This window comes from Ischnura elegans, chromosome 3, assembly GCF_921293095.1.
Source record: "Ischnura elegans chromosome 3, ioIscEleg1.1, whole genome shotgun sequence".
Lineage (NCBI taxonomy): Eukaryota > Metazoa > Arthropoda > Insecta > Odonata > Coenagrionidae > Ischnura > Ischnura elegans.
Window position 1 is genome coordinate 96,804,277 of NC_060248.1, and position 12,390 is coordinate 96,816,666.

The window sequence follows — 12,390 nt, forward strand, 5'->3', positions numbered from 1 at the left end:
CAATTATTATAATAGCTATGGATGAAGGAACTGAGATTCAAACAATGATGGACATGACAAAGGGGATAGTTTTCTTTTAATATCTAATTCATATATAAAGCAGCTTAAGGAGCGCATTTTACTGTGATTTTGCTGCTAAAAATAATTTATCATGCGTTTCTTTTTCAAAATAAAGGTGCTTTGTAGATCTGATGCTTGTGAATTTTGGTTTGGGAAACAAACTTACGACACTGGCACTTACTTTACTGGTGGAATGATAGATATCGTTGCCATGTATGCAATCCTTCTTACGATTTTCAATGCAGCAATTCATATTTATTTCCATTGATAGCTTTGTAAGAATATGTTAAATTATACGCAAATAAAACATGTTTCTCCAACCTTCTGTGAGAGCTGCAATTATTAGCCTTACTAAGTCATACTTTACAGTGATGCAATGGTCCCCAGGACTAATGAAAAAGCAGCTCTTAAATTGAGGTCTTGAGCACGATAGGGTAAACTTAAGTTTTTTTAATACGTACTTACAACTGCTTTGTTAAAACTTTATTTAAAAGGCTTTGGGCTCTGAGAAAGGCGAGGCGGAATGGTTGTAACAACGGCAAATGGGATGGTGGCTCGTGGGAGTGGGCCATATTTCATGTAATGTCAGTCTGAATGATCCGCTGAGATAGGGATCCATCTAAGGCATTGAAGAAACCATTTTTTTTAGTATTTCAGATAAAACTATATGTAATAATTTTACGAGGATAAGATATTTTAAGCTCTGATTAGGCTGTCCTTGGTAAAGATCCAGGCCCATGGCAATTGTTAGTCCAATGCTGTGTTATTTGCGGTACAACGAGATTGAGAACAAACTGGCTCAGAGCATAAGAAAAGTGCTTTTAGGGAGTCATTTTTATTTTTTCTCAGCTCGCGACCTTGATTCGCCTCATATAGGACTAACCTTCTCCCCCATTAGGACAAATGCTCTCACACATATGTTGCTCAATTGCTCTTTATTCTGCGACTATCTTTGTCGGACTTGGAAATCTTTTTAACTACTTATCTTTCGAGAGATCCCTTATTTGAACCACACCCTTGAACTAATATTAGTTGCCTTGATGGAAAACTTTATGCCGAATTAGAGTACTGAAGGTCTGATAGCGATCCAACCTTGCTCATTTCCCTGCGATGAAGCAGCGTATGTGACTAAAATAGGGCTGTTGCTTCATGCGTGCTCTCATTGAAAATGACAAGTGCAGAAAAATTCTAAAAAGTCGAGAACTCCTGAGGTTAATTTTCGCTCTGAGATGAATACGTTTTGCGTATAAAAAGGGTTTGCCTCAACGTAAGCTAGAACAGTTCGTCTTCGGAGGAGATGGCGCTAAAGATGATCTCCTTCAGTCATCCATCGCTGCTCCCTTTGGTGTCGACGGTTATTTTACTGCTAATTTCGATTCAGGTATGTGATGTTCAGTCCCATTTATCTTAATGTTTTCGATAACATCGAGTGAATTTTTTTTTACTTTATCACCATTAAGAACTCGTTGCTATGTATGTGGAAATTATTCGATTTCTTAAAAAAAAAATATGTGGGATAAATATGCGGCCCGTAAGAATTGACTGTGATCTTGTCTTTTCGCATGACCTTGCAGTTTTCTTGCAGTGCAGTGCTCAGTACGATAACACTAACTTGGCTACATACTGAGAAACCAAAGTATACAGTTGTTTTTGTAAATAGGTGGAATATTTTGACTCTTCGTTTGGGGTTGAAGTACCCATTGCTCGTGATATGAATCTATCTACCTAAAGAGTCAACTTTTTTTCCGGCGAGATATCGTAGAACAGCATAATGAAATAATACCCATAGATATCGTACTGTCTGCTTAATTTTAATTTCAAAAACTCTCCTACACGTGTTTTAACTGGCTTGCAGTCAGATACTCATGTATGAGAGGCAGATATCTTTGTGTTTCATTTCTATCAACCGAATACAATCAAAAAGAAACTTGAAGCTTGTACGTGGTGGAAGGGCTCCATATTAGCAATGAAAAACACTTCGTTACTTCCACAATGGTTTCGGCTTGCGGTTTCCGCCGTTATGCCATTATCAAGTGCTTACATAAATACTTATTTATTTACTTGTATTTTTATTATTTGTATTTATTTACTCTCAAATAGTATACTTAGGTATACTAATTTATTTATTTTGGTGATAGTATACGTCCCCATAGACTTTTCACCTGTTTCCTCGAAATCACTTTGCCCGACTGATATACATGTCGTTATTTATTATTCATATTTTAATTGATGCCCTAAAGGAACACAGAGCAATCTATCATTTCTTCTGTGAGGTGGCCCCTTAAACTTTTTTTGCTGAGTACTGCACAAAGCAAGTAACTTTTTAAGCAGTTATGAGCTCGATGCGAAATTATGTATAAATTTTCCGTGAAAAAATCATTCTGTTTAGCCGGGATTTTGAACTAGGATCTCCCGATTGCCGGTAGGTATACTACCATTTACACCATTAAGCCATGTAATTCCTGCCCTAGTCTGAGATTTGCCTCAGATTAGGAGATCCGGACTTGAATCCCGGCTAAGCCAATTAATTAATTTTTCATAATTCTTGGTGCATATTTTTTCGGAGTCACTATAATAAAAGTGGAGAAGTTAACTTCTGATTGTCAAGAGGTTTAAATCTATGGCTGAGCCATCCAACTGAAGGGGTGGAGCTCCAACGCTATCTCAATTTCTTTCATCATAGAGCAACCACATTATACATTTTTTTCAAGCGCAACACACCGACCGTCGCATCGGATGGGACTCTTAAGCCGTGTTCCCCTTGTCGCCTGTCGCCTAGCAGGCTAATGCCGACGCCGGGTTTATCTCAACCCTTCCTTACCTACCCATTCCTCGTGGCGCAAATGACCTCAGCTGTCGGTCCAATTACCAAATACCAATATTTTTTAAAGTCTGTTTATCTTTGATTTTCATGATTTTTTTCGACAGTGACTTCAGTTAAAGGCGTGAGTTCACCCACTACCTCTTATTCTTCTTCCAGGCTTCGATGTCACAACGTCCGCCGTCTTGGGGACAGCCTCCTCAGTTCTACCAGAATCCCGCGCCAACACCTCCCCGCAGGCAGTTTTACCACCAGCGCGGGTTCGAGTACCAAAACGTCCAACCTCAACGATTCGTGAAGACAGTCTCCCGTCAGGCCCTCGTCGATATGGCGGCTTTCCAATCGCGGAGCTACCATATTCCTCACACTCCCGGCGTCGAGTATCATCGAGGATCGTGGGGAATTCTCCCCACCGGGAATTTCTTCTTCGACCGATGCGACTACACGAGGCAGCCTGTGGTCCCTGGCCCAGCCAATGTCCACCAGCATTATGGGCGAAAGATTTACGGCGGTCCAGCCAATGTCCAGCAGCATTACGGACAAAAGACTTACGGCGGTCCAGCCAATGTCCAGCAGAAATACGGACAAAAGACTTACGGCCTCAATACGCACACTTGGGCTCCTCCGAGGCCCCAAAACCCGATTTATAATCCCTTGAAACCTCAACCTCAATCCTACGCTTCCTCGAATCTCTACCACGCAAAATATGCGGGTTTCTCATAGGAATGATTCCAGGGTATCCCATTGAGATATCGTGGATGAGCATTACGAGGATTTGGTGACTTCATCTGGAGATATTATTGCAAATATTGGATACTTTTCGTCGATGGAATTAGCGGCTTCGCTGGCCATTTGCTCCCTTCATTGATTAGTTTTATGTTTTACTGTTTCTTGGATGAATATTTTTTACATCTACCTCTTATTTTACATTAAAATGCAATACCACCGAGTTAAACATGAGTTTGTGAATATTATATATTATGGCCATTGAAAATTTCTATTTCTAGATGTACGAATATTTTTTTATTATCCGTGAAACTTATTTCTTTTTCATCGTTGATGATTAACAAGATAATGTACTCCGTAAGGTTCTTCTTTCCTCTTTCGAGAAGGTAATGTCGCACACTGATTTTTGATAACGGCGAACTTTTTTAACGCCTTTTTCTTCACCTTCTTCATATATCATTGAATAATATGTCTTGAAATTCAAATAAGGACTACGTAGGGAATCAAATAAGGGGAAGTAATTATATGCAGGTAATATTCTAGAAATCTTAGCATTGCAACTTAAGTTAATCAAAAATGGTCCCTGAAATAATCATGTATGGCATATTATTTATTTTGCTGTTCGACGGTTTTTTGTGTAGTCATGTGAGGTTAACTTTCCTTTCTATCCTGAAAGAATATTATTCCTTCAAACGCTGTTCATAGAGTAGAAATAATGGCAAAACTATTCTTACCTCTAACTCTCAGGTTTCAAATTCTGATATCAAACGTCTCACGTCAGAAAATTGTTGACTAGCTGTTAAGATTATTTTGTATTTTGTTTTTGCCATTTTAGGACTGAGACTTGGTCATAATTTATTTTACAATTGGGATTAAAAAAATAGCAACTGTGATGAATTTTGATAGAGTTTTTGCTCAAGCTTGTAGTTATTGGTTGGATGACAATAATACTATTTGTTCGCCAGTCTTTTTGATTAGTAGGAACGAAACGAAAGAATCACTGTTGGCTGTTCTGTGATTTACTTGATTTTTTTATATAACTTTGCACTCATTTGCATGAACTGGCGTCATCTTCTTACTTTGTGACTGTATCATTTACCTACCTATCATCAAGACTCTCACACGCTCTGCCATACGCCGTCCAGCCAAAATTTCTGGCCCTCCTCGTTTGCTCCTCTTGCTATCTTCTGCTCTGTCTCACGTTTTCAGCGCGCTATTCATCCACCTCGCACGTCACCCGCAAGTCTGGTACTAGATAAAATTCGCTCGGTTGGCAGTTTGCAAAACGCTTAGAAAGAGCATTTTTTCCTGTAAAACGTTTCGTTCATTTCACCGTTATGGATGTGCTCTTGAACAGGCTCAGAGCAAATACATGCAAGAGCGCTAAAGGTGGCTGTGTGGAGACCTAATAAATCTGGGGCAAAATAAAATTTAAAAAACCTTCGATATTGCTATGGAAAATTAAAAAAAGGAAGTTAAATTCACATACCGTGAGTAGATGTTAATAAAATATTGATGCCTCATCTCCTCCTTGAGTATTTGACGGAAATATCAAGTTAAATATTTGAAAAAAAACATGACAACAATCGCTAAGGACGGAATCAGTCCATCAGCGCTCTTCCCTGACGCGGAAATTTGCCAGGGATAGGGTGGGGATCACGTGATTTCGAATTTTTCTATTGCATTCTCGGTCCCACCCGCTAAAGCCGGAATTAAATTTTGTTTATTTTTAACCTGAGGGGACAGATAATTTGTGTATTTAAATTGAAAGTTGAAATATTGTGGCTAGAAAAACTGAGTAATTAGTTTCGACACTTCCTTTTTTATTCTTATGCATATCTGGAAATTTTTTTACCGGATATTGCTATTTATAGCATATAATGCGCGTGATTCAAAGTTTTTTGTGATACATACTGAGGATGTAGTCAGCATGATCTGTGATTTATGTAATTCTGTTTAGATTAGATTATAGCTTTAGTTTGAATTCTATGTCGTAAGTTATTATTTATTTGGTGTAATGACGAATTTAAATAAATAATTATCTCGATTTGGTTATTTATTAAATGATTTAACGCATGATATTTCCCTTTTACTTTTGAAGATTTTTTTGGAGTTGATTGCTATATCTATAAATTTTCCAAGTTTTATAGTAAACACCCCTTCAATATGCCTTGCTCTCTTTGATTAAGCGCCTTATAAAATACGACATACACATTTTATAATAATATACGGCTCTAATCTCAAAGATGAAAAAAAAATTCCGCAGATATGTTATGATAATTTTTTTGCACTGGGAACTAGTAATTCATTGGAATTTTAGTGTAATATTTTCGGAAAAAATAATGACATCTATTTGCAATTATAGCATAGAAGTTGAATCAGAAAGAATTCTCCGGATATTATACCCGAATCGTTACTGTGGGTGGGCTTCAACAATCGGGCTTACGATATAATAATACGCAAAATTCCGGAAAACGGAAGCCTTTAATATTTTCTACGAAACATCTTTTTATCTATACAAGATTATATTAAAGCACTGCAGTCAAAGCCACGAGGAGACCATACTCTCAGTTACATTACGCGATGTGCCTGTCTCCTCTCCATTGCGCTTGTGCCTAGTGAAATTTCTTTTTTTTCAGAGCCAATGAATGACGCAATGCTTTAAATTTTTTATCGTCGTTTTCTATTTCTCGAATTCCCCGCTGCGGTAGACTACGCAGGCCGTGTCCAGGATGGCGATGGTAGCCGATGGCAAGTGCGCGCTCACAAAAATAACAAATGCGCCTCGCCATTCGTTCCCGACAGTTGGCGCTCTTGCGCCATTCCTTTCGTCACCACCTTCCCCACCTGTCTGCCTACCTGTCAGATATGCAAGGGGCTTCATCCTGTCATCAGCAAATTCTCGTCGGCTCGCGAATCCGCGAAAAGCGGCTCGCTCTGCACGGTGTTCAGCGAATGCCGTTCAAATCGAGGGGTCTATTTTCTAATGAAATCATTCCGAAGTTAGATTTTAAAAAGCGTGGGTAACGATAGGGTAGCCTGATATTCTAAAGGGTGAAGCATTTAGTTACTACCCAAAGGGTCATGTGTACAAATACTAAATACTTCCCAGTGAAGTATTTGTTTACCCGGGATTATTGAGTAATAATAGTATATTTATTATATTCAGATTAAAAATCCTTCACAGGAAAGGAACCGGCCCTAATACTTTGAATGTTTGTTATCCGCACACAAGAACCTTAACAATAAGGGTGGTTGGTAAGGATAGGCATGTGAAGTAGATGTCACCTTCAAATTTTCCGTTCTATTCATCGTTATGGATAACTTTGTTTTTTTTGCAGTAAAATCTCAAAAAAATGCAACTTTTCTTTAATCCAATGGTCATATTCATATGGTAGCATCAAATGGAAATATCAGTCAACTCATGTCAATGACCCCATCGAAGGCGCGTTTCTTATTAGCTGTACCGGTGAGTAAAACTAATTCCAAGCAGCCCGTTAACAAAGACATTAAAAATTTGCGCACGTTTGCGTTTTTAGTGTAATGCAATGTTTGAGTGAGGAAACTAAAAAAACTTTTCCCACCAATTTAAAAGAGAGGGCTGGACCGAAAGTTAAAGAAGGCTCTTTTAAATGGGCTATGAGATGCAATATACTGTGAAATTTCTGGGTGCTCCAATGGTCAGAGAGATTTGATGCAGTCATGACCCCGAGCTAGCTTACAATCGGACCCATGAGTAAATATTGACATCATTCTGGGATATTGAACTTGTGCTTCACCAGTGGGAACTGCTCGTGAATCCTCCGTGGTAGTTTCGATTACTGAGGCTGTTGAACGCCGACGTTTTATCTCCCGAACCGTTATCTTTTGGGCCAGGGAAGTTTCGTTCTTAAGGACGGTCTCCGAAGTAGCAAACGGAAAACTAACCTTCAACACGTTCACCGTGCCATTCGCTGAATTAGGATTCATGTTCTTTTTCATAAAACCTTCATTTTTTTTTAAACTGAAAAGAAAGACGTTTAATTTAAGACATGGGAGACCGTAGTTTCGTGTGTAAATAGTTTTAATATAAATAGTTTTCATAAATGCCATGAAATTCAGTTCATTATACTGAGAGGCAGATTTACTTAACATACATACATATAATAATATACATCTATATTTTAAAAATTTTTGTTTGTAAACCGTTTTGCTGGTTAGAGTTTTACCCCCTAAAAGCAATTTCGTTAGTGGATAAGATACTTCAAATGACGCATTGAGAGTGATGCTACGGAAAGCAGACTGCGGAATCTGCGAGAGAAGGAAGTTTTCCCCTAGCATTTGAGAGTAGGAAATATGTGGATACATTGTAGCTGTATTAGATGACGTAGAAAAACGATGCGTCCTGTGTAACTAGTCACTTAAATGCTGCGGAAGCTGTTTGCAGTAAATAGTACGGAGAAAAAAACTGGAAATATTAGTCTTTGGAGAAGGAGATGTCAACCTTATTCAGGGTCAAGTGCGAATATATGCCTAGGTATGCCCTACGGTGATAATTGTGCGAATACTTCAAATGAAAAACATACGCTTTAGAGGACATTTTTGATATTTTCGTAAGTTTTCTTTCCAAAAGATAGAATCTATCTAACAGAAATGCTAATCATAATTCCCGAACTTTATTAGTTTACTGTATTTTAAGCAACGTTCCGTTGAAACTTCGAAGATTAATCATGGAATTAAAACTATCAAGAGGAGTAGTGATTTTTCCGTTATAGTGCTGGAAAAGAGCCTGTGCCTTTGTTTGCGGACTATTTCAATATCGCTACTTATTTTACTGCTCTCTCATAAATTTAGCGGGAAATTTGCTGAAGTAAAAATGAGGACTTACAGAGATGGACGTTTTCAAGATGGAAAAGAATGAGCTCAAGAGCCTTGTTCTTCTTCTTTCTCTGCAACTTAATTCCTGCGAGGGACCGCTGTTCTTAACTAGTCGCCTCCAAGTCACGCGATCCTGGACACCCCTTCCAGTCACACCCTTTTCCCTCAAATCATTCACGACACGGTCATCACACTATCATAAAAGAATGGACACAAGAGTCTTGTCTGATAAACGATGTTTTATGTGGCAAAAACTTCTCTTCTCCTTTCTCTACAAACAACTGTAAGGGTAGAAAGCACAGGCAGATTTAGGGGGGGTGTACGGGGACATGTGCCCCCCAGACGCTAAAAAAATAGATGAGATTTTCAATACAAATATCAATATATTTCATATTTTATTATAAAATTTATTAATATTAATTAATTTTATAATTAAATTTATATTAAAATTAAGAGCATTTTTCGTAGAGTAAATGCTACATGTAGTTTTTAATCCCAAAGATGAGAAAACCGTTTGCCAGTCAGACCCCTTGAGCCCCCCCCCCCCAGAAAATTATCCTGGATCCGCCCTTGGTGAGAAGAAAAAATTAATTAGCATATAATTCTAATCAACGCGACGCGACGATGATATCATAGCTCATCACAAACGGGGAAAACCAGGATGCATCCTATGCGACAGTTTCCAGCAATTTGGCGTTCATGGGCATTCATTTTTGTCGACTTGTTGGTGAGAATTCCAAATGAGCACAAGGTTAAATAGCGTGCCAAGTGCATTGTCTCCCTTTCTCCAGGCCGGTGTGTGGCACATAAGAGTCATTCGGAGCAGCGATAACAATCGAGCGCGGAAACCTAGCTACGTATAAAAGACGTAAGGACGTTCTCAAGCGAAGCATTTTGGCCAAATCGACAATGCTCTCTGCTCCACATTTGACCACGCTCACTCTTCTGGTAGTTGGTGTCTTTACGGTGAGAAAGTTTTCAGTTTATGGTTGCCACGTATCATCATCATCACTGGTCAACAATACTAAGATTGGTTTGACGCAGCTCTCCACTCAATTCTCCTATCAGCTAATCTTTGTACACCTACGTATTTCTCCTCTTTCACATCCTTCTTTACCTGTTCCATATATTTAATTCGGGATATTAGTGAATAATGTTTTATGTCAGCTTTTTAGTTTTTGCGGTGCATGAAAATCGTATCAAAATCAATAGCAAATCACGAATTATTCAATTAAGTGCCTTTACTAAGCATCGGGTGTTGGAAAAGTAAATAGTTTCTTCATATTTTACTGAAACGGTATAACGTAGATCAGAAGTTCCCAACCTTTTTTCCCCCTCGTACTCCTCTCTAAGTATATTACTAATGTTATACCCCCACAAATGTAACGCACACATTTAATTACATAATTTCACTTCGGGTAGGTGACAGTTTTAGCTATAAATAATTGTATGAATAGAAACTATGTTTTTAAAACCCCAGATAATATGTATTTATATTTCCTAGTTGAGAGATACATGGTTACGATTACTTTCGGCGTACCCCCGACTGGTTCGTCGCGTACCCCTAAGGGGTGCGCGTACCACCGGTTAGGAACCGTTGACGTAGACGATTGCTACTTTCGTCGTAACTAAGCTCTTCAATATTTATAAGTAGTTTGAACGTAACTCTGTAGTGATTTCCAGCTGATTTGATACCATCAGCTTTTTTCCGTAGTAACTAAAAGCTATCTCAAGGTAATTCCATTAATGTAATGAATCTATGCCCATCCCACTAGGTGTCAGCTCTTCCTGACAAAAGTTATAAGGACCATGACTTGAATTTGAGGAACACCCGCTCTGTGGAGTCAAATATTGCAAGCTCATCAGAAAACCAAGAAAAACCCCAGAATTTTGACCCAGTGGAATCGGGGTCCTTTACGACTGATCTTGGGAAACCGGTGGTATCGCATGACCCTGCGGGAAGCATTTTCGGAAATGATTATGCCCATATCCTGTGTTCAAAAACTGGATGCGACGATATGGATGAAGAATCCTCTGCCTCTGGCGAGGATGATGGCGATTTGACGGTGAGTATTTTTTCATGCACCTCCAATACCCTGGGCAAAGCTTTAACTTAGTCGCAGGAAATTCCTAGTAAGAATATGATTCGCCCGGATTGTGTTATGGTTAAAAAGTATATTGACAAATTTTATGCTTTCGTTGGATTCTTCTCTGGATCATTCATATTGTCAACAATTTTATTAAAGTTGAATGCGAAACACAAGATATTCCCCGTTTTATAAATTAAAATTCGATGCCAGGTCGTGCTCGGAGATCTGAGGTCCGATTTCGACTATTAAGCATTGAGTAAATCAGTTTTCCCATACCTCCTCGTCACTGGGCATGATGATGGTTTGTCTTTGATGCGGCCTATAATAATTATCCTTCACTGTGGAAGTGGAAAGAGGAACTTTTTCCCTATAACTTATCCATATTCTTAAAAACCTTTCTGTTTACTTTTTCTCCAATGCGGTGAAATTCTATGTCATCACCAAGCTTGTGAATGATGCACGAACATTTGACAAAAGCCGATTTATCATCTAAATGGAGACAAAATGATTTTGCTTCCTCGGTTACAGCCGCATTTAAGCATATACTCTCTCTCATTTGCCTGTTTGTCATTTGCATATTTGTCATATGGGAAAATACCATTTGAGTCGAGAAACTTTGTATGAGCTGTTTTCACATTGATTCACTTTCAATTAAATCCGAATTTTTTCCCATATGCCCTATATATTCAGTTTAATTCTTTATGGTCCATATACCCTGGATATATTTGTTTCATATTGCCTTTATACAGGGTAAACGAGATGAATCTAGCTATCTTCAAATGTTCGCTCTCACAGTCAAAGCAATTCCATTTTTCCTCTTCCTTGAAATACCTGTTTATTTCCAATGTTTGGTAAAGAGTGGTGGAAGAACCTGTCGAATTCGTTTTCTCTCTATCTCTGTCGTATCAGCTAATTATTTTACTGACAATTTGTTCGTTTTTTGTTTAATTTCGACAGATTAGGGCGATGAAGGAATTCACGAGCAGCCGGAAGCGGAGGTCATTTGATGTCCCAGGTCCCCCGAACTGGTTCCTAAGCGCGAACTTGAGAGATTTCCAGGACACATGGCCTTCGGCGTACCCCGGGGAGACCGGCCCATATTTTCCAGCTCCTCGCTCCAGGAAGTGGATCACGCAGATTGCAGACAGGGTTCCCCACAGCGTGTACTTGCTCCGTCTGGTGCACCCTGAGGGTCAGCCAGGGTCGCAGTACAGGAGGTCGGACGGTCGGGCGACGAGGGGACGGATCGTGGAAACGGCAGATGGTAGACGATACAGGATCACGCCTCGCGTCATCACGCTGTATGAATGACGAAAAGCGAAAATATACCTTTTTTTAATAAAAAAAAGACTGTTGCTCTTATTTGGTGTTACCGCACAAAACCTACCCTAATCCAAATTCTGGTGTGATGAAGTACATGTATTTCTGCTGTGGTGCAGTTGGGGAGGGTTCACTTGAGAGCTTATAAAACCGGCCACTGTGACGCCGGGAAAACGTCCTTGACCGCCCTTTTAAATTTCGCGGGCTCGGATATCTCAATGCCCTAGATCAGGGGTAGGGAACCTTTTGAGACAGAAGATCCCAGAGTTATTTCATTTCGACAGTGCTTTAATTTGATTGCCGACTATGTATATATATTTGGACACTCTATCCTATCTCCTTCCTAAATTCATGCTTTTATCCTGCTTCCACTATATTTGGAATTTCCAAATTAAAGTAATAAAATAATTATTTTTTTCACATGTACCTGGAAGGCCTCAATTTGGGATCGAAAGAGCCGCAGGTTGCCAGGTGGTGAATCCACCAAGGGCGTGGATGTGTGTGTCAAACTTGTTA

The 12,390-nt window shown here is 39.1% G+C and overlaps 2 protein-coding genes across 3 annotated transcripts; both read left to right on the forward strand.

Moving 5' to 3' along the window:
* Positions 1–643: 643 nt before the first annotated feature.
* Positions 644–5,654, forward strand: LOC124155073. Its single transcript, XM_046528812.1, has 2 exons — positions 644–1,441; positions 3,041–5,654. Exons 1-2 carry the CDS (start codon positions 1,358–1,360, stop codon positions 3,602–3,604), a joined length of 648 nt encoding a protein of 215 aa, XP_046384768.1. The 5' UTR covers positions 644–1,357; the 3' UTR covers positions 3,605–5,654.
* A 987-nt stretch (positions 5,655–6,641) lies between these two features.
* On the forward strand, positions 6,642–11,902 carry LOC124155074. 2 transcript variants are annotated; one of them, XM_046528813.1, is made up of 4 exons: positions 6,642–6,865; positions 6,949–7,076; positions 10,240–10,530; positions 11,512–11,902. In XM_046528813.1, the coding sequence occupies exons 2-4, from the start codon at positions 6,999–7,001 to the stop codon at positions 11,863–11,865; spliced, it is 723 nt and encodes a 240-aa protein (XP_046384769.1). In that variant the 5' UTR covers positions 6,642–6,865; positions 6,949–6,998; the 3' UTR covers positions 11,866–11,902. The 2 variants fall into 2 exon arrangements, with proteins under 2 accessions (XP_046384769.1, XP_046384770.1); XM_046528814.1 differs by lacking the exons at positions 6,642–6,865; positions 6,949–7,076 and adding an exon at positions 9,100–9,430.
* The last annotated feature ends 488 nt before the right edge of the window (positions 11,903–12,390 follow it).